Genomic DNA, 27757 nt, shown 5'->3' on the forward strand with positions numbered 1-27757 from the left:
TAATATTTGCTAACATCAAACCTGTCTGTTCTGCCTCTAGTGCCGCGCACGCCGCTGGAGCAGGATGCCTCCGGTGCTGCTGGGATCCTCTCCCCCTCCTGCTACTGGCCTTGTTACTGACACCATGCCTCGCTGGCCTCCTCCCTCTCCTCCCTGCCTCTGCTTTACCCATCCTCTTCTTATCATCCTGCCCCCTCTCTTTTTTTCCCTCCCCCTCCTCGATCAAGTCTTAATTAACTAGACTTGAGTCTCATCAGCCTTTTACAGCCCTCTTGAATAAACATCAGTATTGACCATAGTTTTACATGTCAGTCTGGGCTATCAGGATCTTTATGGATCATAGATAATGAATGCATTTAGCCCTTCGTTAACCTGTCTTTACCTGTTTGTCTTTTAAAGAAATGTTCAGATTCTTGTGCAGGAGAATCCCAACATCAATAAAGGGAGGATTTGATTATGCGTCCCTGTGTAGATTTTCTACTTTTGTGGTTCATAGAAGTAATAGTTTAATCTTTACATGTTTTTGAGCACAGTAACCCTGTGGTTATTTAATTTGTTAGTTATTAAGGAGCGCTAAAATACACTTTCAGAATGATCTGTGGAGTCGATTTTGATTAATTAGTTGAACTGCTTAATTTTTGCTTTTAGCAAAGCAAGTTGTCACTTTGGCTCTTTTTAAAGCAAAGAGCTATGCTGCTCGCTGAGAATAACATTTTCACTTGTTCACACTGCTGTTAAATACTTGCTGAAGTAAAGAATGAAACTGTAGATTTGTCATTTCACGCCTCTTGTTACATCACAAAGTTTGATGTGCTGTAGATGAATTAAAAATTGCAGATTTGGTGTCTCAAAACAAAAGTGCTTAACAAGTTTACCATTAATCATGACACATGCAACATATATACATGTGCACTAAAACCCAAATGATAGATAAGACTGAATTCTTTCCACTCCTCCATTGTCCCTCATTCCTCAGTGCATCCAGCTTCCTGCAATGCCCAGCTACGCCCAGCAAGAAAGACTTTACCATTAACTCCACCAAATGTTTGACTAATACTTTAACTGTTTTACACTATCAGCATCCCAGCCTCCATTATTAATCAGGACAACGTGCACAGCTCACTACATTCTAACTCCACAGTCAAACTTTTTTCATTGTTAAACTTGAATAACAGAGGACCAAAGTCTTCATTCAACCTCTTTATTTTCCTGACACTTTTTTCATGTGCAATAGTACACCCCCATACCTGTAAATATTTAAGATATGTAATGGTTCCTTTTTAATTAGACACTCAATATTATATAGGATGAGCTGGTGCCCCATATGCTAAAAGCTACTGTGGAGACCAAGGTTTGAGTCCACCCCAGACCATTACCTGCGTGTTTTTCCTGTCCACTCTCTGCTCAATACTATCAATAAAACTAAGCGCTGTTGTGCGATGCTTCACATGCTGACAAGTCCTTGGGCAACACACTGAATCCCAAGATGTTCCTAATGTCAGGCTGAGGGTGTGTTAATAGGTGAATAAGAAATAATATGAAGCCTTTTGTTTCCCCAGTGCAGGTGATTAATAACTCCACTCTCTTTACTTGCTCCTCATCTTTGATAAAGGATTTGATTGGGTCTTCCAGCCTCTTTAAAATATGGATTTTTGATTTTATAGTCTGGCTGTCCAGGATCCCTCTAATGTTACTTTTTGGGATTTTTTGGAAACCAGCACTTTAGCACATGAGAGAAAACAAGGAAAGAGGAGCTGTTTCAACAGGAGCCGCTTTCCTCTGTGTCTGCCTCTGCTGAGTGATGAAGATTAAAGAGAGACAGAGAGAGAGAGGGAGGGCAAGATTAAAAGGGGACCATAGCTTGAGTGCAAGAGAGAGAAAAAGAGAGAAAGGGTGAAAGAAGGGAGGGAGGAAGAGCGCACGGAAGATAGCGAGCTATGACAGAGTGAGGGAGGGAGAGCATTTGCATAATGTCCTCCACCACAGTAAGTCCCTGAGGCTAGCCATGCTGGATAACAGAGGACCAATACTCTTAATTCAATCTCTTTATTTTTCTAATACTTCAGAAATTAATAATTCGTCCCCATTCCACCTCCAGCCACCCCCTCTCGTCCACAAAAACCACCGTGAGCGTCAGGCTGAGCTGCCTAAGTTTGTAACTTTAACCCAAGAAATTGATGTGAGCAGGCCTTGAGGCAGACCTGCTAATGAATGGATAGAGAGAGAAAGAAGAAAGTTAAAAGATGGTCTTTTATAAAGTAATTTAAGAAAATCCTGTTAGCTGGATCAAGTACAAGAGTATAATTTCTTAAAATGGGAAAAAGAGGAGCTTTCGCGCCTCTCCCGCACACTTAATAACAAAATTAAGGAGGTAAAAAGATAAAGAGACAGAATCAATTAGGGCAGGCCTGGTAAACAGTGCTTAATGTACAGAGGGTGGGATGGTCCGTGGAGGTGGGATGATGGGTGTGATGCTTAGGTGCTAATAACCCTCAGGCTGCTTTATGCCACACCACCTCTGACATGTCCCGGATGAGAACTGGGCTGGGTGAGATGAGAGGGGGAGGACACAAATGCAGCCGCCCTCACTGCCATTTTAGATTTTTTTTTTTTTTTAAAAAGGGGAAAGTATTCGAGCAGTGCATGATATACCGAACAATTCATTTTGGTAGTTTCAAACAAAAACGTCTTTTTGCAAGAAAATTAAACAACCACAGTCCTTTTTTTTCTACTTAATTTCAGTTTCATTGGCTCCTCTGTTGTAGCTTTCCTTCCCCACCAAGTCAATAGGACACCCCTTTCTGTTTCCCGATGACACGATCATTCTCCTATGGCACAGGCGTAGAGAGACACCCATCAAGTTGACAGCCTGTTAACCAGGCACTAAACACACTAGAGATAAGAGGAGATTATCAGACTGTTATTGTTCCAAAGGGGAGTCCTCTGTCACAGAGACCTGGCCAGGCTCAGTCAGTCAGGGAGCTGGGTTGATGGTACAGTGCCGGTGGTGATTATTTTTTGGGGAGAAGAGGATCCTTTGCCATTAGTTCCCTCTGTTGTAAGAAAACTGGAGTTTTTCCTCAGTGTGTCAAAATCAGATCAATCACACGAACAAACTTGTTTTGAAAATTATTCGTCACTTAACTAAAGTCATTGTTCATCGAGTATATGAACTCAGCATGGTTGTGTGCATGCTGAAAGTGGAAAGCAAGTGTTTTTAATGCAGTGTTTAAACAATTAAATCATTTTCTGCTTTAATAACACCAAAAATACCTTCGTTTTTTTATCAAGTTGCACTTCGTTATTCCTGTGCACCATTTTTAGCGTTTACAGTTGTTCTTTTTGTAAGCTTGCACATCATGTGTGCTGATTATCATGAGTGGATTGGCTCACTTATTGTTAAAAAAAATAAACTTGTATCTTTTGTCAGTTATTATTGAATTATTCCTGGTGTCTGTGTATTTTTTCATTATGCAGAACAAAAAGGGAAATTTCTCGTAGAATTGGAAACACTGCAAAGATATATAGAGTTATGATATGATTTCTTTTAAATTACTGCATTATTTACAATTATATATAATACTAATATATTAATGATATCCAGCACATAAATTATAGGGAATTTATTGTTGAAAATGACAAAGAATTAATTACAATGAAATTAAAAATAACCAAATTAAATTTCCAGCGTCTTATCTTGGGGATCTTTATAATTTGTATCTTTACCTTTGCACAGAAATGTGACTCTTTTGACCTTTTATCCAGCGCGTCACTTGTGTTCCACTTCCTCAGTAGATAAAAGCAAGGATGAATGCTCTCTGTGGGCATACCAAACACTGAGCATTATTTGATTCACATTCCCTTGGGTGTTATGACTGGGAAATAATTGTTCATATTTGTATTTGTTTCTTTTAACTGTGGTGTGCTCTGGGAAATTCTTAATACCTTCTAGAGATTATACGGTAACTCCCAAACTCCCATGATTATAATTAAGCCTGACTTGGTTATAAAATGAGCAAATAGCAATTTAGTTTTGCATCGTGTGAGGGAGCATCTCTGTGTGTTCCCTGTGTCTCCGCACATCTTTACATTTCTAAATATACTTGTGATGGTGCTTGTGAGTTTGAATATATACATGCGTTGTGCATGTGTGTGTGTGTGTGTGTGTGTGTGTGTGTGTGTGTGTGTGTGTGTGTGTGTGTGTGTGTGTGTGTGTGTGTGTGTCAGGGGAAAGTGCTGCAGAGGAAATGCACATATTGAAAGTGTTTGTTTGGGCATGGAGACTGCTATCATCTTTCTTCTTGCAAAGAGAAAAAAAGAAGACAAAAAACACACACACACAAACATTCCCCCATCCATTCTTTCTCTATCTCGCACTCACTCTCTTCAGCTCTCTCCCTCTCTCTTTCTGTATCACTTACAAAGGCAGCCGTTTCCTCCAAAATGAGGCCACGTACGGAAGGTATGCAAATGAAATCATTGCTCGTGGATTAGAATGGGACACCATATACCCTAAATCATGATTGTCAATCATGGCTGGGGATTAAGGGATATGGGCTCACAGACCTAAAAAAGCAACATTTCCCCCCTCAGGCAGATCCCCATTGTGAGAAGCTCTGAGGAGGAGAGGGCTCCACAGGGGAGGAGAGCAACACTGGAGCACTAGTGCCCCCTTCTGTCTCATGTTCACCGCACCGTTTCATCATCAAACACAGCCAGCCTCAACAGAAATAAGAGGCTGGCACACACAAGCCTATTCATTTACATTCGATGTAGCCGCGGGCAAAAACTTGATTAGACAAACGCACATGCTTTGGTGATGCAGTGTTTCATCTTCAGTGGAGGAGAGAGAGAGACCTCATTTGTTTCTCTGGCAAGTGTGCAGGCTTGGTTCAACATCAGTGGGTTAGGAGGGCCAAAGGCCTTACAAACGTAACAGATGTTTGTTTGCCCTGTGAGTGAATGTGTTTAACACCAAAGTCCCTTAAACATCACAATCAATTTGTTTTTTATACCGTGATTTTAAAATGCTTCTGCAGTATTTTTCTTAGTCCTGCACGCACCAACATGCCAATAATGGAGTGCACTGTATGGAATTTAAGCATGTATTGTACACTATAATAGCAAGACTGGACCAGTTGCTAGAATTCCTGATAATTACCCATAATGCACAGTAATATTAAATTATATATTATAACGGTAAGTACATCTACATAAAATAATTAAGAGGAAATGTGCTTAATGTTGCTGCAACTCGAGATTCCTCCTTCATATTTAGGAAGTAGTGCAGCTCCTCACACAGAGACATGTTTAGTGGATTGTGTGTGCAGACCCCGGAGCCCTCAGCTAGAGTGCCAGTCTGTTCCTGTGGAGCAGTCAACCAGACAAACCCAGCCAAGAGAGAGCAAGGCACAGGCACCGGGCCAGGAAATAGCACTGGAAGACACTCCACTACGGCAGAGAATTAATAGTGTTTTTAGGAGATGGGGAGGGTGGAGGAAGAAGGGCAAAAAAAAAAAGCAGAACAAACAAACTACTTTGTGACATCTTCAAGAAACTGGTTGTGTATGATTGCAAGAATCAAGGGATTATTAAACCCCATTAGATAATAAAAGTGAGCAAAGGAGGAGAGTTGGCACCGTTCACATCCTGCACAGTGCAGCCCTCAGCTGCCCAAGACTGAAGGTGGCGTGGCACCTGTGCCTTTTTGGCCCTGGCATCGCATGGGCAGGAGGTCAAGGCCAGGGCAACATCTGCATCGCATCAGAGGGCCTGGATGTGTGCCACCAAAGTCTCTCACAGAGGAATTCTGAAGAATAGATTTGAAAAAGACCACAAAAGCCTTTCTTTGAATATCCACCATAGATGTATAAATATGAAGATCCCACTGTTTTAATAGTTTTTACTCCAATTCAGCTCATATGTAAACTAGCTAATCAGGATACAGTGATCCCATCTGTTGTGTGATTTCTAAACATCGCTCATTGTTTGCTTCGAAAATGCTAAGAACGGAGGACATTTAGTCAGACAAGATGTTCTCCGTGAGGCCAAAACACTCATGGATCTAGTCACAATTACTGCCTAATTTTAACAGGGGGGATCCTTAATCCCAGACTGTCTTCCACAGCGAGTCCACCTGAGTCATCTTTTCACTGGTGGGTAAAATAAACCAGAAAAATTGATATGAGCCACAAGCACACTAAAGAGCAAATCATTATGCATCATTAGGTGAAGATTTAGTTTAAACGTGTTTAGCAGGAATTAAGCAAAGCTGTTGTTGACATGGATTGACTGCTGTAATGCTTTATTGTCAGGGCTCCAGGAGGCAGAGAGAGGGACGGCCTAGTTGGGGAAGCAGCAATGCGCCGAAAGCAAGGATTTATGGGATATTGGGAGAACTAGCCGGGTGAGTGGACAAATAAGAAGCTACGGTCGATGATTTGGCAGAGGAGACAAAGGAGGGAGGGAGATGCATAAAGACAGCAAACAAATAGTGTCAGAGAGGATTCAGCTGTAGAATAAAATTAAAAGCATTGGTTAAAAACCAGATAGAGAGGTTCTATTTGAAACTACTGTACTACAGACAGAATATAATTTTCTCACCTTCAAGAGATTTGGATTTGTGTGGATTAAAACCCCTTAGATTACAAAACAACCATTTTCAATGAGAGCCTCTTTCACTGACACCTGGCTAAACAAAGCTTGATCTAATAGCACGGTTTAAAGATTTAATTGCACAATGGAAAGGTCAAAACGATCGATATTGTAGGTATGAGGTATTGGTGATCACAGTCCCGGTATAAATTCAAAGCTAACTGCACACATCTTGGCATGGTTTCCTTGCACGGGAGCAGATATTCTGCTATCTGAATACAAAAGCGGCGGACAGTTTCCTGTTAAAACAGGAAACAGTTTTAACAGAAAGTAAAAATCAAAAGTAGAACGACACGTTCACGGTCAGTTCAACCACAGTCTTTCTGCTGTCCTGACACCAGCGTATGTTTGTATGTGTTGGAGTCTTTATGTTTCTGAATGTGTATGCAAGAGCTGCTCAAACTGACGAGTAAGAGAGGACAGTCTTATCCAGCTCTCCAGTGTTGACAGTTTTACTAATCCCCTCCACCTGCTCAAACACCCACCCCAAAAAATACATCCCTCCCCCTTTTCCATGTGCCTGTGCTGGGAGTCCCTGGGGCCAGGCTGCGCCTCTGCCTTCGTCTCCACACCAGTTATCGTCTCTGGCCTGGCTCCGCTCCCCTAACCCCTTCCCGCGCCACACACATTAATCGGCGCAAAAACAAATAGTTTTCAAATGTTTGGAAAAGACCCACTGTTTGCATCAGGGCCTAACAAAATAATTTTTACAAGCTATCCAGTTGTGATTAGGGCTGAGAGAATTGAATTTATGTGGCATTGATAATATTAATATTAGCCTAATTAATTATGTTGTTTGAACTTGCACAGCACCGTGTGTACCCTCTACACAACACTAACCAGCCGGTGCTGGAACTGAGCTTTCAGCCATCTCTATCTCCCCAGCTCTCCCCCAGTCCATGACTACTGCACACAATTCATCAACTCGTAGATATCTAATCCCCTCTGGCTCTGCTCACTTCCTGAAGTCTAAGAAAGAACTTTACTCTGGTGGCAAGAATTCCTATGAATACTTGATGACTTCTATAGACAGACTGTTTCATCTCACTTTGAAAGTCACATTTGAAGAGAACTCAGCAAACTTTCTATTCACAGCTCCCCAATTTATGAAGGATATTCATAGACGGACAGTAATAAAATGCAACAGATTTTTATTGGGTCACTAATTAAGGTAAACAGCAGTACAATGAGAGCGACTTTGTATAAGAGACAGTTTTGGGCATTAGGTACACGACCCTTCGTCTTTCTCAGTGTAGAAGCTCCCTAATAAGCCCTGTGTGAAGAAGTCCCTTCTTGCTTGTTTCCTTAATCATTAGAGGTCCACACTGTAGTGTCTCCTGACCCAGAAACACTGCAGATCAGACTGACAATGTCTTTGGACTGTGTGCCCCACTGGATGAGCAAGTGTTGATCTGTGCAATTACAGTGACACATACTCAGTGACCCATCACACCAATCATCTAAGCCATAAAGAGACCACCCAAACCTACAGAGAGGTTCTCAGACCTGTTTGCAGCTCGGATCACACTACTCTGAGATGGCCTCTTGACCTGTAATTTGTGGTCAAGGGTCAAAGGTTATAGAGGTGGTCATGTGTCTCTCTTAGCCAGACAGACCTCAGATCTCATGCTTAGTCAGGCTGTCTCTGTCTGGTTTCCTACAGTTCATTACAAGGGGTAGCTGTCTGCAATGCACAGAGTGACTACAGCCTTGACTTTACAGTGTGATTGTTGACAGATTCCCTTTAAAGCAGCTTTCGGGTCCACTTCTGTGCACAGGTGCAGCCACAGAATTTATATTTTTGGCACAATAAAAAAAAAAGTGTTTCTTTTTAGATAACCATAGAAATGAGTAATGTCCATTTACTTAGATTTCAGATATCTTTGCCATAGATTAGTATTTAAAAACAATTGAAATTAAGTCAATAGACATTTAAATTTCTTCAGCTTGGAGAAATAAACAATGGGAAAAAAAAGGTAAAATGCACACATTCAAGGAGCACTGGCCCTTGTCTCCATGACGCACAAAGCAATCCCAGTACAGTCTGTATGCTAGGGCCAGACTGATGCATTCACTGAAGCAGTAATGGGTATCTTCAAGATGCATCATCTCATCAAAGCATAATTTACTGGACGGAGCTCAGGGAGGTGTTGAAACAGTCATTAACTGAAGTGTCTACCGAGTCGAGCTGAACGGTAATCCACTCTGAGCTGGACGAAGGCGTGCAGGAGGTTTCGGTCCAGATTGGTTAGCTGCTCACCCGAACAGACCTGCTTCAGGTTATCAGGGGCAACCACCAGGAGGTTACAAAGGGCATGGAGTGTGTCAAAGAGCTGCAGCACCAGAGGGACCTGAACGACAGTGAAGTACAAGACTGTTTACATACTTTAGGTTTTTATACATTTAGATTAAATAAAAATGTCTAATATTTGCAGACTCTCTGTGAGAATTGCCAGTTTTTCCATATAATATAGTTAATTGTGAATAGATTAATTTAATTTATTTATTTGCTACATAACATGATACACGGGTCAAGTTTTTTAAACCTCTACATCAGTGTTGTCCCCCCCAACCTTAACCCTAGTCCCCATATGTTTTTGTTTGAGGTAAACAAACTGCGAGCAATAGTCTACAAAAATGCCAGATTTAGTAAAAATGACACAAATTACAATAAAATGCATACATGCAAATTTATATTTATAAATGCATATTCTTTTTTTAGTCATCAGAAGGTTAAAAAATCTAATTTTCTGAGAATTTTTAATGGTTCATCCTTTACGGGGTTAAATAATTAATAATTAAAATGAATTGTCTTGTGGACTTTTAACAGCTGTTCTGACAAAATAAGCAAATGTACACGTTAAACACGGAAAATTTACAATGCTGTTGGTCCATGTATGTTTAGACTGAATGTTTAACAAAGGAAAATAAGCAATCAAATAATCAATGATGGAAATAATTCTTATTTGCCACCCTTCTTGTTTGTACTGAAAGATTAACAAAGGATGCCAGAGCCTTTATTTTGGATTGGCCTGACCAGTTTATTTAATAAAACATCCCAGGTAGAGCCTTTGTAGGAAAAGCCATGTTTGCCCTGTGACCAGTGCATTCTGGACCTATGCTCCACCCCCCACCCCACCCCACACTCACCCTGAAGTCCTTGGCGCATCGTCGGTATTCAGCCACGTCGCAGATGGCCAGCATCCCTCCCATTGAGCTGTAGCTGTATTGCTGTAGATGCTCATGGATGAGCCGGTGGAAACGAATGCCCAACTCCGTCAGCACTGTGTCCACATTTTTCCCATCCATGGACTTCCGCACGTGCTCCACCTGCCGACTGACGTAGGCACATACCTTGGAGCAGGCCTGTCAAGGTGGGGGGTACACGAGGAGAAACATGGAAAACACGTTCAGTCCGACACACTATCTGTATTTAGTCGAAGAAAAACTAGGTGTGGATTTGATTTGCAAGTTTCCTTTGCTAATTTGTTTAGTTTTGAATGTGAGCTCCTTAAAGCGAGCTGAAGATTTTTCTCTCTTACTGTAGTGTACTGGATCATGACATTGTTTTCATCCTCAGGCCTGAAATCTGTCTTCTTCTGCTCTGTTGCCAAGATGTGCTTCATCTGGCCCACCATGCAGTTTAGTGTTCTGTGTGCAGCAGGGAGAAAGATTAAAAACAAAACACCCATAAATGTCTTTTAAAACTACTTGCTATTTCATTACAGACAAAGTATTAGAAACACACAGACCTGTCGATTCCTGTGTCCAGTTTCACTTCCATCTGCTCTATCACCTCTTTTTTCTTGTGCAAACACTCTGCCAACTTTGGAGATGAGCTAAAATCAGATTAGGAAAGATAAATTCAGGAAAATCTTTTTACCAGATGAATAAAAGGTTCATCATCTTTAACCCTTAACTGACCTTATCAGAGGCATGAGCTGGTCATTAAACTGTTTGTCAAACAAATGAAAGATAGAGTTCGCCTGCTGAACCACATCCAGGAAGTACAGGTTGGCATTCTTTGCATCAGGTGAGGGAATTGCTGTAGAAGAGAAAGAGAGAAAGCCAGACGATAGGAAAAAAAAAAGTGGGTGAAAGCATGAATCAACATGATTCACAAAGAGCAGAAAACCACTAGTGCCTGATGTCTACTTCTTGGCATTAGAGAAATATAATGCATGAAGCAGAAATTCTCAGTAATGCTCTATTTCAGTGTCAGACAGTGAGGAGAAAGTAATCAAACCACAGGGACATCAATGATCCATTTCCTTAATGCAGAATGTACCTAACGAATTGAGCACTGGGATGTACCAAATGCATGTTTAGTTCCACTGTAGCTGGCTGAAAATGATAAGCTGCTCCCTTATTATACAGTCCCATAGAAAATGTAAAGAAGTGCCAAAAGCGCAGCCTGCATGGCATCAAGGTAACTTGGATTTTTCACTTTTTCATATGGAACAGACATTAATGGGCACATGTAACCAACCGCAGTAAGTGATGTCAGAGCAGGTGTTTTCCTCTAGGTGTCGAATCAAAAACGGAGGATGTGGCCTGCCAGGTAACATACTTGATGGTTTCAACTCATGTGGAGCAAGGAGAATGATGATGGATCTTCCACATGCGGCTAAGAAATTGGGATTTCTTTTGTCTTTGATAAAATGATTTGTGTCTGTCACTATGTGTTAGTTCAGTGATAGACTGGTGCCTTGTCCAGCGTGTACCCTGACTCACCGAATGACAGCTGGGTTAGGCTTCCCGCCAGCACTGAATTCGATGTGTTTCCAGCTTCCTTTGTTAGTGTTTTGTTACAAATAAATGTAAGACAGAAATATTGTATTCATCTGGTTTTCCACACCTAATCTGCTCTGGTTCAACAGTTTGAGAACCACTGGACTAGACCATTATCAAAGTTTCACCAGGATGGCTGCTATTATTTAACAGTCTGCTGGCTGTTTGATTGAAAAGCTTTTCTTACAAGATGGCAAGGAAGACCTGGATCATCCTTGCCAGTAAATTAAAAGTTTTAGTTTTAGGACACAGCTATAGTGAACACTGCAGACAAACATTATGGTTTTAATGAGCTAAGTTGGATTTACCTGAGAGGCCAATCTCTAAGGCGTAATCAATGTGTTCTACACAAAGGTGGTCAACCAGTAGCAGGAAGATTGAGAAGGCATTCTTGGGCAGGTCAGACGGGTCTGAAAGCTGTGTAACATCAAAGAAAAATATGCATTTAAACTTTTTCAAAAAACACAAATGCAGTACAGTTAGCGCACCGCTAGTAAACATAGGACAGAAAAGCCTCACCCTGTGGCATCTCTCAAAGGCATGGCGTGTCTCCTGCAACAAATTGACAACCAGCTCCGGAGAGAGAAAAGTCTCTCCGTGGGTGTCAATGCTAGGGCCCAATGGAAGATTGGTGCGTTGTCTGATCCGTTCCTTCAGATCTTGAATACTGTTACAAAAAACAAAACTTAAATTATGTTTTGTTTTTTTACCAGTTAATCTTTTCTTTGTGTAAAATCAAATGTGTAAAAGTCTGACCTGCCAGCACCCACTGGCCGTTTCTGGTGATTCTTAGAGTCGTAGTATCGCTGCAGAATCATGGCACCTCGAGTGCGAAGGTATTCTCTCTCCATGTCAATGTAACTTTCCAAGTATGAAGAAAAAATGCTCTTAATCAGCTTGGAGAGGAACGTATGCTTGTCTGAGCCCAGGTTGAACTCTGTGAGCTTTGTGGCTAATCCTGTGGTCCTTCAAAAGGGAAATAATCAGAGTCATAAACAAGAACAATGGTTTCCGGGTACCCATGAAGTGAACTGAATTAAAAGTCAGCAAGTTAATTACCTGGTGTAAAGGTCATAGAGATTCTTGAGGTATTGTTCTACATCTGAGTGTCGAGTTTCATCCAGTTTTTCTTTAACATGTGCCTGCAGACACAAAGCCAGTTAAATATAACCAAAGACAGAGTAATACATCAAACTCTTCATTTCAGTAGAAATACCTGTAATTTGTTCTCAAAGATGTTCTGGATGAGTTTGGCCATGACAGTCTCAGGACTACTGAAGACCTCGCCCACCTGCTTATTGACCCTCTGGCAGAGGACTGCCGTGTCCTCAAACACGTCATTCCTCACGTAGGCACCCTTACAAAGACAGATGACATCAGCAACATGTAAATGTCTGCAGATATTACTTGAAGCAATACTACCAAGTGTAAGAGGAACTTTACACACTCACCTCCTGACACTGCTTGATGTAGACGTCCACACAGTGTGCATAGCCCTTTTACGAAAAGACACAAGCATTACATCGCTGTGCAACATTTCAAGGAAGTGCTAAAAATTTAAATCATACATGATTAATATGAACAGAATGGGAATCACAATTATCCAATTAATTTGACCAAAGGTCAAATGTGGACACTGAACCCATTTTCTAGGTTACCTTGAAATGTAATAGAACTGCTGCAACCTCCCGCATACGTCCAATCTCACCCCTGCGCTGAGCTGCAGTGAACTCCTGGATTAACTGCCGCTCCAGGTCATGGTATTTACCTGGTTAGAAAACCAAACAACCACCAATAAATTATTAGATTTTATATTATATTATTACAAAGGATTACTAGGATTTCTGATTTGACTACTCATAAAATGTGGCCTGATATTCATCTAAGTCACAGACACCAATAAACACAAGCTGATTAAATTAATGATACACAAACAGTTGTACTTCATGTGATTTAAAAATCAACACAGTGCAGGCTGGAAAAAGGAATTAAACTCTTAAATTTAGTTATGCATCTTAATGGCAAAAACCTCCATCAGATGAGGATGGTGTGCATCAGCACACATCAGCATGCCCCCATTCGGAAGCCAAAAAAAGTTTACAGGTCACATCCTACAGCATAAACATAAGTCAACTTACATAAGTCCCATTTTCCTCAGTTTTTCCACACTCCACAGTTTCATATAGAGACACCTTTATTGTGAAATGTCATTGTTTCCCCCTAGATTGGGAGACATCCAGGCCCCGAGATAGAAAAGAGTATACCGATGATCTAAGGGTTGAGTGCTAATGTACTTTCCTCTTTGCACAGACTTTTGTGTGTATTTGTGTTTATTATTAAAAAAAAACAAACACCAAAAAAACAACTTCTTTCTCATTAGTCCAGGAAACACTGATCAACAAGTGTTCTGGGATACCTAAATGGACTTCAGTAACCTTGACATATTGCACAAAGTTGTTTTGTGAGGGCAGAGGTTCCATTTGTCCTTCCATCAGCACACTGTCATTTACTGTTTTTCTTAGACTGGAAATAACGTTACAGAAACAAACATTTTTGCAAAGTTTTGATATTTCTGCAGGTGTTTTCTGTAAGCCTTGTTTGGTTTTTTCATTCTTTATGTACACACACTTTTGCTCCTGGTCTGAACTCTGTAGTACATTCACTACTCATGACAGCAGCATCAGGCCTGGACAGATGACCACCCGGGTCTTCAGAAATACTTTTACAGGCTTTTTAATGTTCGGACCCATGAAAGTTGTTGAGACTGAGGGATGGTTAAAACAAACAGTGTTTGTTTAACTTTAATAAGGTTTTCTTCATTGGAGCAGTGACTCAATATTCAATGTTCAATAATGTTTCTTCAAATGAAGAAAACTTGGTCATTCCAAGTAGTTTACAATAGAAACACTAAATGTGGGTGACTGTCAAAAACTTACTTGCAATTTTTGCCTTGACATCTGCAAACCTGGCAGAGAAAAACAGTAAATCAATATCAATGACATTTTAATCTATATACTAGTAAAATAAAAAAGTAGACTATTTTTAGAAATCACATGATGCTGTAAAGATTTAGTGTTGCGATTACACTGAGAGGAACAAAAGTAATACTCTGCGTTCCTCTTGTATGTCACTGCTTTTGTCTAAAGCTGCCTTCAGGATGCCTGACTCACCTGTCGAATGGCAGCTCCTGGGCAATGAGATGCAGCTTCTGAATGATATCAGCAGCTTCCTTAATCTGAGGAACAGAGAAAAAGTGAGAGTGGGTATGTATGTGTGTTTATGAGAGAGAGATATCAGGTGATGGAAAAAGAGTGAGAGCACAGCGGGACCATGTGAAGTGGACATCCAGAGAAAAAGTGGGCAGGCCGCCGGCAGTGTTTCCCCTTGGGGGATCATCATCTTAAAGCAGCCCTCCTCCACCTTCCCGTGTTGAACAGGGAGCTGATAACAGACAGGCTGCGCTCACCTGGGCATCGGCAGCAGCAGCAGTGGAAGTCCTGACTTAGCAGCACATCCAACTCTTTATTGGCATGCCTTTTCTGAATAGGCTGTAATCCCACAGGAGTCTAAATCGCCTTCAATAATCTGTCCGTCCAGGGATATCTGTCTAAAAAAAGGGGGCCCTGTCGAGAGCCGCCCCACACCCCCATACACACCCCCACCCCTCCTGACATACACGCTGGCTGAAAAAAAAGCCCCAGACCTACGAAAGGCCCGCCGTCCGCAACTCCTCTGTTCCCGCAGATGCCTGCCTCAGCTAACATCATTACTCTGCTCCCGTGAGGAGGATCCAGCCTTTCTGCTCGGCGAAGGTTTTCTAAGTATCTGTCCCCCAGCTAAGATTAGCTAAATCCCATGTAAGTAATGTAGCCGTCTCCCTGCAGTCAGGGTTTAGCAGCACTTGTCTCCACGCTGGCGGCCCAGCCCTCCCTTTCAGAAGGATTAGCAAAGCCATCCCCCTTCAGCTATTCACTTGCAGCTTTCCTCTTTTCCCCCTCATATGGAGGTATGCTCAGGAAAAAGGAATCTGGACAGATATTTCTGCATGCCTTTCCAGAAAACCAGCTCCATCTCCAGCTTTCGTTTCTGGGATTGACCCCCAGACACACTTCTCAGCATCCGCTAATGACATTCCTACTAACAAGAATAAATCTAAAGCATCTCAGTCGCTCTGCTGTCACTACAAAACTGCAAAATCAAACTTTTGGCCACTTGTCTAACATCGAAAAGGCCTCTGTGTAGACTGACACTGGGTAAAAGTGTGCATATCTTTTCCCAGGATGTATGTCACCAGTGCCCTTGCATGCACCACCTTGCTACAAGCTCTCTTCTGCTGTAACGTGACACAAAGCTGAGGGCCATCCAAATTCTCTCTCCCAGACAACCTACTGTAAATGCAATTAGTTTTGACATGAGCATGTTGACATCCATGCTAGTCAATCAGCCAGCTATTGTCAGACAGCAAATGACAGTTTATTAATCCAAATTAGTCGAGGGATCCAACTAAAGGGATAAACTTAACAAATTAATATGGATGGTTTACCTCGTAATCCTGTTCATTCTCACCTCCAGCAGTATCACAGCAGGGGGCCCCCGACAGTGGTCACGCATACACACCTCCACTGATGTGAAGGGAAAGAACATGTGCAGCATACTTACCTTGTCTGGGTTGTTAAATACATCGCTGCGTAGGTCTCCATCCAAGAACTCGTTGAAGTAGGTCATCAGACGCTGAGCTTCTACAGCTCTCTGGCGAGGCGTGTTCACCCCCTCCAGCTGGTCCCCCAGGTGACAAACCTTAGTGGCCACATAGCTGATGTGCTCGTCGAGCTCTTGGAAATGCTGAAAGGCCACCTGATATCATGCAAAACAAAGAGGATGTGAAATAAAAAACACACAGAAAAAAGTTTTTGGAATGACAGATAATATAATCTTTGACAGCTCAAGGGCTTTGCAGTGGGTGTGATTGGCTCCTTTCACCACACAACACACCTGGTTGCTTCTCTGCAAGTCTTGAACTTTGTGGGCAAATTCCTTGGCCTCACGATGACACTGATGCTCAAGCTTCTCCACCTTCCGCTGGATCTTCTCATCCAATTGCTTCAACTCCTCAATGTGGTTCTGAAACTCCTCCAACAGCCTTTAATGGGGGAAAGAATGCATGTAAGTTTCCACTTGGTAGTTCTTCAAAAAAAATAACAGGTAAAAGATGCAGAAAATGCCCTTAGTTTAGAATAGTAATTTGGTACCGCAAGGTTAAATCTGTCCCACTGACCTCACAGTTACAGTTAATAGTTAAAGAATAGTGCCAGATGCTTAATTCCTGGGTCCCCAGGCTTAAGAAGCTCTGAAAACTAGCAGCTTCGTCAGCTGCATTTTAAGTGCCACCAGGACTGCAGAGCAAATGTTCTAAGTCAGCACCACATTTCACAGAGTAGGAAACATCCCAAAATGATGAGTGTATAATCTTCTGACTAATTCCCTCAGCACTGGCTAGAGCTTAAAGACATCTCCCATCCTTTCCCAACAGACACTCATTCCCTGGCTGGTGACTCACAGTATGGTGGCCTCCACAGATATGTTGTCTCTGACTTGTAGCTAAGAGTATCCGAGGAGGTGGCGGCAACAGTTTGTGTAGTGAGAAGATAAGCAGGATGCATCTGTGGCACAGTTAAACTGCTGTGGCATTTTTGCTTACGAGATGCAGGCCTGTCCCCAAATATAAACATCACAACAAATATGGGGAAAAAAGATGCAAAAGACTTTAATATTTATTTCTTGTTTTTCTCCAACCCGAAACTTTAAATGAGTGGAGAGGAGATCCAGGTGAGCTTTGTGAAGGACAGCTTCTTTAGAAAGTCAGTCTGTTGACTGTTATAAAATAATACAATGACATAATGTAATTGAAACACTAAAATCTAAAATATAATGAATTATTTCCAAGTATTTTAACAGGAAGCTTACCCTAAATTATTATTAAAATATGTTTACTGAGAGAGAAGAAGATGGTTTATGTGTATTTAATGGCTACAGAGAGAAAATGGTCTTGATTACAGTCTAATTAATTTAATTAACTGCTCAAAAAATGAGTGGCACTATGGCTAGAAAGACAGTATGCATGGTTAATGCTTTCCATTTGTAAAAGTTGAAATATTAATTCATGAATAAGGCATCCTTTTGAGAACATATTTATTATTATAATAACTAAAAATAATCAATTAAATTTTACTTCCTTTTCAATAAAGATAATGGATGGAAGGAGATCTTATACGCTATATAATCTAAAACTTTGAGCTAAAATGTGGTGCATGTAATTCTTATAAACTACGACCTTATATTAAGGATAAGAGAGATGCTACTGCATATGTAAATGACAAGTATCTATAGTACCTTTTGGGGTCAAACGCCTCGGCTCCTCCTTTGGAGCCTCCCCCAGGAGTCCTCCATGCCAGCCTTTCAATGTACTCATCTGCGTCAAAGGGCTCCTAAAGGGGGGAAAAAGCAATGGGAGAAAAGTCACTTGGCCCAAAATACTACAGTCGTCTACAAAAGGATGGTAAAAGATTACAAGATCGGGTAAATTGTAAAAGGTTACTAAAGTTACCTGTGCTGATTTTATTGCACACAAACAGCCAACAACATTGCTATTTCCTCGAATAAGCGAACTCATACAATTAGACAATACGTGTCCTCTTTTCTCACACTTTAACAACAAGAAACCAACGTTTCTCCTCAATGCTTGAGTTATTATTAATTCTTAATTACGCACTCAATTGATAAATACGGTCGGCACTGTTAGGGTACCGTTAATTGTAGTTAGCCCCTTAGCTAGCCTGAAAGCTAACACAGCTACCCGTTGTCATTTTACCTCGAACAGATGAGCTGTCGTCGCCATGTTAAAGATTCAGCTGGCGGCGCGGTGAGATAAAACCTAGGAGATGGAACTCAAAGCCGGCAATAAAGCCGACTTCTGCATTGATTTGGTGGTTTCGTACAGTTTTGCCCTTTGTTGACAGCTAGCTGGTTGGCGATCCAGCTTCCTGTATGGGAGAGAAGGGTGGGGACAGCCGCTTGGAAGTGCGCAAGCGCATTTGTCAGCTGATTGGACGTGGTTGTCACATGAAACAACAAAACCAGGAAGTAAGTAGCAAGCATCAGCGATGTTCATACAGCGAGGCAAAAAATGAATTTAACACATGCACAGGGAGATTTAAATATTAGATTTTGACGCTTTTGTTTTTCCCCCATAAAGTCGGGAGTTTGCTGTAGCCGGAGAAATGACTGTACGTGGTTTGTGGATTATTTCTCACGAGAATGGAGGAAATCTGTCAATACGCTTTTCTAGGTTTGTGACTTCTAATTATTGTCACATATATGCTAACATAACATATTTTTTTCGGATTACTTGTAGATCGCTGTGTTTTGTCATGTCTTGTGTCTCCTTCATCAGGAGGTTTTCCACCGTGGAGCACCGTGCAAAGAGCCTGGCAGGTTCCTCATATGTAGCAGTCCCAGAGGAGAGTACTTTCCTGCAGCTCCTGCTCACTGAGCTGGGGCTTTCAGACTCAGGTAAGAATTATGTAGCCCTCAGAGATGACTGTCTTTACCGTCCACGGTCACCAGCCCTGGAGCTGCATGTGGATGGACCTGCAAAAGGAATACTTTGGCCTGTGTTGACTGTCTCGCAAGGGCCTCTCATTCTGGCGTGTCTGCCTTTAGTGGATGTCCCTCCTGATCCGCGGCCACCTCTGGCCAGTCTGCTGTCAGTCTCACAGGGTCTCACACTTCTGGCAGGCCTACAGACTTTTCTCCTTGGCTCAGGGAGTAAGCCTGATAGTGAAGGGCTTGGCTCTCGTCTGGCAATGGTGCCCTCAGTCCTCCTGCAGGTTTGTCCACTTGGCACACCCCTTGATGTCCCCCTACCTGGGACACCCACAGCGCCCACTTCTGTTGGAACTCAGAAACAGCCAGCCTGGAAGACAGGACTACACCGAGGTCGAGCTGTGGTTAACGTTGGACTGATAGAAACAGTGCGGTCCATGCAGTATGGTAATCGAAGCAGACAGGACCTCTGGGATGTTTATGGCACCGTGACATGCAAAGTAAGTCCGCAATGTAAAAAAAGTGATTAATGTTATAACTTCTGGAAATGATTTATTTAGGATTATTCTACATTTCTACCCTTCTTTCAACAGTGTGAAGTGGAGGGGGTGCTCCCAAATGTGACAGTAACTCTATCACTGCCACCAAATGGTTCTCCACTGCAGGACATCCTGGTCCATCCCTGTGTCACATCTCTGGATTCGAGTATCCTGACTGCCAGCAGTGTGGATAATTATGATGGCTCAGCTTTCTCCGGGCCATACAAGTTTCCCTTTTCCCCTCCTCTAGAGCCCTTCAGACTATGCAGCTATACTTCTGAGGTATGCATACAAATTCCTTGCAGATATGTTTTCATCTTGTAAATGATTTCTGCTAAAATCTTAATTTCTCACCAGGTTCCTGTTCCACCCATACTTGGTTCATACCAACTAAAGGAAGAGGAGAACCAGCTTCGCGTGTCAGTAACCCTCAAACTTCATGAGAGTATAAAGAACAGTTTTGAGTTCTGTAATGCTCACCTGCCATTCTTTAACAGGTAAACTACACAAAGTTCAAAATCACTATTTCCTCGTGCTTTATGCTTTCTTTACAAGCATAATATGATCCAGTCATAAATATAATTACTGAGAGCCCTTTTAGGAGTTTAGAAATTGTTGAAAAATCAAATGCACATATGTGTGCAGGAAAAATTTTTTTAATGGAAAACTCTTTTAAATGTTTTTAAATCTAATTTAGCAGAGTTATAGTATCTTGCTTGTGTGTGAGAGACTATTAAACAAACTGCACTGTAATTCAGCTGTGTTCTGTAACCTCTGTTAAAAAAATCCGATTTAATTGATTGTCTGCATACTGTCTCTGTGTGCACTGTGCAGGGATCAAATGGGTGTTGTAGATATGAAGGTAAGCTCTGGACAGTTGGATGTTTCAAAAGAGAAAAACCTGCTTGTCTGGGTCCTGGGTAAGCGTTATGCTTCAGACTCTCCCTATAAGAGACAAAATCACTTTCACTGCATCTGCATACTTTAAAAAAAATGGATGACTATTTTATTCTCAATGATATGTAGGGCAAAAGTTCCCAAAGTCTCGTGAGGTTACGATGGAGGGTAAGATCAACTTTTCTGGACCAACACCAGGACCTTCTGACCCACTCTGCACAAAACTTACTGCTTATGTCAAAGTAAGTTATTATGTTTCATAATTACCAGTAGCCAAGGATCGTCACCCATACTTACTACTTTATGGTCTTCATGTACTACTCACATTAATGTAAGACGAGATAAAAAGATTTATTACTCCTCATCAGTGGCTTTTTTCTTCACAGTTGCATTTCAAAGTGCCTGACATGACGTTGTCTGGGTGTTATGTTGACCAGCATTCGGTGCAGGTTTATTCTTCTGCCAAGCCACGGATTGTAACATGTAAGCTTACAGTAAAAAAAATTTTTTTTTTATAAATATTTGTCTCTTGGGTGACCCTAACAACTGTGTCTGTCCTGCCCTCAGCCCGAGAACTTCAGTCCAAAGAGTACTACATATGGAATTCAACAGGTACAGCTCCGGTATCTTCTGGACAGATGATGATGTAGGATGGATTCACAAAGAGGGGCTTTGTGGACACTGCACTGTGTATTAAAGAGACTGAAAATACTGTAACGCACACACAGTGATGTACGACCCAGGACCCAGCGTCCCGGGTACAGCTGAAAGTAAAGAATTTTGACCCAGTTAAATTATTATTATGGTACCCTGTTTTACAGGAGAGTTATTATCTATTATCTACTCACATGTGCAAAGGCACTTCACAATATGCAAAAATCAACTGGATTACTGCTTTTAAAGAACTACCTGCACCTGCAGTTCAACTTCTTTTATCCCCCAGTCTGCCGCAGATATATCCCATTGCAGACACAAGGGCCACCCCTTGCTCTGACAGTCGCACTTCAGTGACTCTCCATCAGCCGGATAATTAGCAGCTGGGGCCTTGTCATCAGCTGTTGTAGGCCTGGAGTAGAGGGGCGGCTGGACTGTGAAAGGGAAGCCTGATTCGGCCAGTGTCTTGGCGACAAAACCTTCTCTTTTGAGCTGGCAGGAGTCCACACCCATACCAATCACTGGCCCCCACCTCTTTTGACCTCAGCTTTGCCCTGTCAACTAGTAGCTAGCTGAAACACACAAACTCTCCAGCCTGACTGTGATTGAGCGTTGACCCTCGGGCCCTTTGAGACTTGAAAGCTGTCGGTCTCATTCTGTGAGCAGGACCTGCCTAATTGGTGAAAAAGTCACAAGGATGGTAACTGTTGAGTTGCCTCTCGAGGTTACAGAGGAGGTTTTTTAACTAATTTATGGTGCAGCCTGCTGTAAATGATTTTGATCTTTTATTGATGTAACACAATCATCAGAGTAGCCCTCTATGTATGCTTCGATGCATAGATAAAACGGCTCAAATCGGCGTTTGGTTCCAAATGCTTCCCTCAGTTTATCAGCACATTACCTGAACTATGCATGTAACATTTCTACTACACAAGCTCCACCTCTGTGCATTAAGTTGAATGAATAACTAGCTGATGAAGGGTTAAACCAGAGGAGATTGTGTCCCAACTATTCCACAGCAGCCAGACTCCTCTGAGTGGCCTCATTGTCTGCCATTGGCCTCTTGTGCCCCTTGCTGGTCCAAATGCTACATTCTCACGTGGATTTCCACTCAGAAGGCTGACCATGACCAATCCTCTGTCAATTGGAACCAATTGCTCACACGGCATCCTTCACCTTCTTTTTATGTAGCAGTATGGAGTGGCAGACACCGAGACCTCTCGGCTCTCCCCCTCCACGATGATTTGGCTTTAAGGCCCAGTGTGTGTGGTTAGCGAACTGGAAAAGGAGAAGGGTTTTTTTTTTTTTTTTTTTTGAAGAGTTGGGCCACTCTAAATCTCCTCAGTGTCGCAATATGTGGTCAGTCTGGCTCCTCAAGTCTGCAGTTAGTGGCCTCTCACTGGCAGACTTTGCTTTGTTGATTGAATAGCTTGCTAAGTAGATGGACTCATTTAATGTGTTGCTCTGCTCCAGTGCCTTCTGTCCATACCTCTGGGCATTCAGCTGAATTGTTCATTTATTTAAAATGTGTTTACTCTTGCATACATGCATACAAGAAACAGATTTACACTTTACTCCTGTAATAATCAAAATAAAGATCATGTGGGCCAAACGCAGCATTTTGGATTGTTACAAATAGTTTAAAACATCATGAAGTTTGGATACTAAAATGTTTTTGCACACCCACAAAAGAATTTGCAATTAAATGCCAAAAAATGCTTCCCACTTCTCTGTGGATGTTTGAGTTACTGTGTGTCCCTCAGCCCAATAATGACACCCAGTGGCAGATTACAATAAAAGTCACATTAGCATGTATTTATGTCTTTAATACATTTAATAAAGTGAATTTCTTCTGTTTAAATAGTTCTACCCAACCACTGCAAGATTATCACTGCTGATTAAATTCCTCCTGCTGTGTAGTGTTCATTTAACACGCTGGGCCTGGGGACCAAGCAATTGAAAGCTTCTGTTGTTCCAGGTGTTTGGTAGGAGTCCAGTTCCTCTCAGCCAGTCTAAGTCTGCTTAGAGTTGGCCTCAGGGAGGCCACTTCATAAATAATGGTAGAATTACTAGCTTCCTGTTTTCAGTCTGAGCGTGCATTTGCTTTTAAATAACAGAATATATCTGCAGACTGAAAGGTTGTTGTTGTTTTTTCTTTTGCACTAACTTTTATCCCAAATGTCTAATAATGGACCAGAAACCTAAAAAGAAAAAAAAAAGTCGATTCAAACCTCTTTTAGCTAAATAGTTCATTTTTGGATGTTTGTTGTCAATATTGCAGGGAGGCTGAAGTCAATGTTCCAGCAGTTTTTCTCACGTCATCGCACTTCTTTCACCAATAGAGGGCGCCATAAACTCAGTCATGAAAGCCAGAACATGCAGTAGCTTCCAAACATCAAAAAGTTTCATCATATTGTTAATAAAAGTTGGTTCCAGAACACGCATGGCAACTTTGTTATCATTTTTGAAAACTGAAATTTGGTATGATAGCTTAAAGATCCCGCTTCTGCTTCTTATCCTGCCTATCTGACCGTTTCATCCTGTGACCTCTGTGCACTTTACTTCAGTTCTCTGCATCAGTTTCTCTTCAGTTGTCCAGTTTTCCATTTTGTTTTGCTGTTTTCAAAAACATCTGCCATCTCCAGTTTGTTGTGTGTGTTTTTTCCTTTAGTCTGTGCTACATCATGAACTCTTTCTTCTTTGACTGTATGATCTAGCTTGCGTTGTAGCTGTTTTTCTGGACAGGTTACACTTCAAAACCAAAGGAAGGGAAAGATATTGGCTCCAGAAGGCAGCCGGGGTTCCCATTTCTTGTGGTCTCATTCCAAAAGATGTCTCTCTCAGTGGGTTCTCACGAGTTTCAGCTTCTGGATGCCTTCTGCATTTGGATCTCCATCGAAAAGGACAAATAAAAGAAGGCAAGTTAGGTTGGAATACACCGCATTCAAACAGAGTATGTATTAGATCAACAATTTCCAAGCCTGAGGTTAAATGTGTAGACTGTATCTTATGTCTTCTCTGCTGCCTGACATTTTAGAGGTGAGCTTGAGAGGCAGCTCTCTGAACCTCCAGAAACCTGCCCTAGAAAGGGTTAAATAAACTGGATATTGAAATCAACTAAGTTCATTTACTCCAGCACTGTAGTGAATTATAATTATGAGTTATTTGTACTTTACTGAAATATTTCTAGTTTGCTTTGCTGCATACTTCTGCTTCACTGCCAGGAAAATTCCTTTAATGTCTCTACTACTTATGTGCTATTAAATGCTCAGTATTTTCATATTGTCGTAAAGATATTTATAATTAAAGGAACTGACCCATCAGTTTTCATTGGAATTGGTGTTTTGTAGGTAATGGAAGAGTGGATGCTGGGTTTAAAGCCAAACACTCTAAAAAAAGAGAAAGAGTAACACAATTGTGGAGTCTATGCTTTTATTTGTTTCTGCAAGTTTGCATCTCCTGGTGGGTGGGAGCTTTTCTGTTCTCTGTAGCCTGAAAATAGATCCCGTTGAGGGCCAGTCATGGCTGTAGACCACCCCACTTTCCACTCTACTGGCACTTTAATCAGATCCACTGGGAGACAAGAGGAAGGGCTCAGACTCACAGCTGCCTCTCTCTCCCTCCTTTCCCATCCACCCCATTTTTTCTACCCTCTCCCACTCGCTCTTAAGCACCGTTGCAGACTGTTAGTAAAAATGTATGATTTAAATTATTGATGCTAAAGATGCACTTCACCTCTTCCATACTTTGTCAAGATGCTTTACCTGAATTACTTTGCTCGTGCCTTCTTGGCAGGTTGTAAAAAAACGGTGAATATCCCCATCTGTGAGGTCCCTGTCCTATAAAAAAACCATCAAAATTCCTTATTGGAATCGTTTGACATAGCATGAAGGTGACAGTGGGTTAGCAGTGATATTTTTATTTATTTTTATTTATTTTTTTATTACTTTGGCAATTTGATTGGCAGTGCTTGTGTGGCCAATTTTAAGGGCCAGCAGTTGCAGTGCCTGAGGAGAGATAATGACGGGATGTCTGGGTAATAATCACAACCAGTCAGAAACAATAATGAATGATGTCTCCCAGAGTCCCAGCGCAGATGTGAAATGTTTTAAAAATGAACCAGGCAGCACGACCAGTCTGTTTTAGTTAAATATATTAGGCAGCTAATTTTGCCAAGCTAACCCAAGGTCTTCTGGGTGGAGGAGAATGAATGATGCTTAAATTGCACACACAAACACAAAATCAGTAACACATAGTGATGAGTAACAAAACAAATAAATCATAACTGGGAATGAAATTTGGCGCAGACTGACCTGAAAGCAAAGAAAGAGTTATTTCCTGCTTCAGTGGAGGAAAGGTTGTGCTTTTCTCTCCCACAGATCCTGGTGGCAGCTCCACAGCGTGTGGCAGTGCAGGGACTGTCCATTGTGGTTTTGGCTTCTGAGTCTTTTCTTGCAAAATATTACATGGGGCCACTTTATGCAATCCTGGTCTGGAGTGTGTAGAGCCCATTGTCCTGCTGTCGGTCCAAGAAGCTGACACTTGCAAAATACTTCTCGGTCCAAGCTATTTATGTAAAGTTTAATGGTTACAATATCTGTCTTAAAGTTGGGTGTTACAAATGACCTCAGTCACATGATGGCTCTGTGAGCGTAGACCCACTTGTGCTAATATTTCTTTTCCTTTTTGCCCTGTCCTATAAAAATGTCAGTAACTTCACTTTTAAAGGAGTCTTTTCAATTTGCATCATTTGCTTCAGCTGCTTCCAAGCAAACCCAGTGGTCTTCACATCCTCAGCGGCTTTCAAACTTATGATTTGTCCTGGAGCGTTGTTGTGTGGCACCCAAGTAAAAATGTGGTTAAAAGAGTAGGTGTACACTCCATCCCAACCTGACTTTCACATTATAATGAGCTAGGTTTCCATGGCAACTCTCCCTACAGGTTACTTTGTAACTCATAAGTTAATGCTTGAAAGAGCCTGTTATTTTCCTGCACCCCCTTTGCTATCTGAAAGCCCAGAGGGAGCAGAGAGGGAAATTGTTTTCTGACTGAAAAATATGACTCCAGTAGAGCTCATAAAAGCACCGGGGTAGGAAAAAACTGTTACAGTCCTGGTTCCTATTACACTGCATACAGGAGTTGTTGTGCATTTTTTTTCTGTGCTTGGTAATATTTGGAATTTTTTTAAAGACTGGTATTGTTTTTGTTATCATGCTAGCAGCATGGATCTAGGGATGGCAGTCCCAGTCTGTCAGTGTGTTGGTAAACTGCTTTCACCTGACTGAAATATTGTGTCAAACAACTACCCAGTGTGATTTTGCAAAGCCACTTGCGGTACCCAATTGCATGATTATAGCGCCACCTTGAGATGGATAGACGTTTAAATAAAAGGTATTGCTAAAATATCTTAGCAATCAATGACAGCAGGTGCCCGTGTCCCGTGGCTGCTAAACAAGCCCAAATCACCACCCCTCTACCACCGTGCTTGACAGCTGGTATGAGGTGTTTCAGCTGACATGCTGCATTTCTCTTTTGCCAAATGTGGCGCTGTCCATTATCACCGAACCCCTCCACTTTGGTCTGGTCTGTCCAAATTGTCCAGTTGTTCCAGAAGTCTTGTGGTTTGTTCAGATGTAACCTAAGCCATGCGACCAGGATTTCTCCTGGCAACCCTTCTAAACAAGCCATACTTGTTCAGCGTTTTTCTAACTGTACTGCAATGAACCTTAATATTTAACATGCTAATCGAGGCCTGTAAACTCTGAGATGTAGCTCTTGTATCCTCGGACAATTGTCGAATTGTATTGATGCACGCCTGAATGCTCCATACAAGCAAAACTGCCAAAACTTGTGCTTTTATAGAGGTGCTCACACTTGCTGATGATCAAACAATCAAGTGCGTGTGAATAGCAGCACCTGACTGCTACTTACCCTCTTTATTTCAATACAGGCATTATGGGTGTTTTCACAGGACTGCATATAGTTGTACTTTTTTAAGCATGACTGTATGTATTTTACAAAATACTTTTTCTGCAGCTAAAGATTATAAAAGATCTCTCTGATTAATGTGTTTTATCAGTTTCTAGCTGGATACCAGTGACCATTATGAAAGTACAATTTGAACATTGCATTTTTTTCCTTTTGCTTCTTCGACATCATTTATTTTAATATGTTAAAATGCCACCACAGTCGTTTAGCTGAAACTGTCATCTCAGCAAATGCTTCATTAGAGGTTTCAACTCACTGACTGTGCTCCACCATAACAGCACTGTAGTGTGACTCTTGGGATTGTCTGTTTTTCAAATAGTCCTACTGATGATCTCAGTAGGACTATTTGAAAAACATGTTTCTCACCATGTTATGAGATATTAAAAAAAAATCACAGTGACAAGATCATAGCATATGGTCTGTAGGAAACCATGTCCCGTGAGCTTTGACCATTGTTAGACATTTTCACCATTAATTGTGTGTATCTGTGAAAAAGGAAAAATTACAGTTAACTGTCAGTTGTCTGTGTATTGTGTATTTGTGTGTGAGAAAGCGAAGAACAGCACGGAAAAGCATTGTAATTCTCAAAGAGAAGAATTCTGGAAAGTCATCACTGCTGAATCAGAGCAACA

The 27757-nt window shown here is 41.5% G+C and overlaps 2 protein-coding genes across 3 annotated transcripts; one reads left to right on the forward strand and one right to left on the reverse strand.

Moving 5' to 3' along the window:
- Positions 1-7788: 7788 nt before the first annotated feature.
- Positions 7789-18514, reverse strand: exoc5 (exocyst complex component 5). Its single transcript, XM_026151861.2, has 18 exons — positions 18314-18514; positions 17836-17930; positions 16438-16585; positions 16105-16299; positions 14616-14680; positions 14382-14410; positions 13104-13213; positions 12897-12941; positions 12662-12802; positions 12505-12587; positions 12202-12411; positions 11965-12112; positions 11754-11862; positions 10579-10699; positions 10407-10493; positions 10197-10305; positions 9805-10020; positions 7789-9005 (listed from the first exon to the last, which is right to left on the reverse strand). The coding sequence occupies exons 1-18, from the start codon at positions 18338-18340 to the stop codon at positions 8817-8819; spliced, it is 2127 nt and encodes a 708-aa protein (XP_026007646.1). The 5' UTR covers positions 18341-18514; the 3' UTR covers positions 7789-8816.
- ap5m1 (adaptor related protein complex 5 subunit mu 1) lies at positions 17897-21296 on the forward strand. Of its 2 annotated transcripts, XM_026151862.2 has the most exons (10): positions 17897-18021; positions 18462-18585; positions 18698-18790; positions 18896-19547; positions 19641-19868; positions 19944-20083; positions 20421-20506; positions 20613-20725; positions 20870-20966; positions 21051-21296. In XM_026151862.2, the coding sequence occupies exons 3-10, from the start codon at positions 18723-18725 to the stop codon at positions 21131-21133; spliced, it is 1467 nt and encodes a 488-aa protein (XP_026007647.1). In that variant the 5' UTR covers positions 17897-18021; positions 18462-18585; positions 18698-18722; the 3' UTR covers positions 21134-21296. The 2 variants fall into 2 exon arrangements, with proteins under 2 accessions (XP_026007647.1, XP_026007648.1); XM_026151863.2 differs by lacking the exons at positions 17897-18021; positions 18462-18585 and having other exon boundaries at positions 18592-18790; positions 18896-19014; positions 19165-19547.
- The last annotated feature ends 6461 nt before the right edge of the window (positions 21297-27757 follow it).

The sequence above is a fragment of the Astatotilapia calliptera genome, chromosome 19 (genome assembly GCF_964374335.1).
Source record: "Astatotilapia calliptera chromosome 19, fAstCal68.1, whole genome shotgun sequence".
In the NCBI taxonomy this organism is placed as follows: Eukaryota; Metazoa; Chordata; class Actinopteri; order Cichliformes; family Cichlidae; genus Astatotilapia; species Astatotilapia calliptera.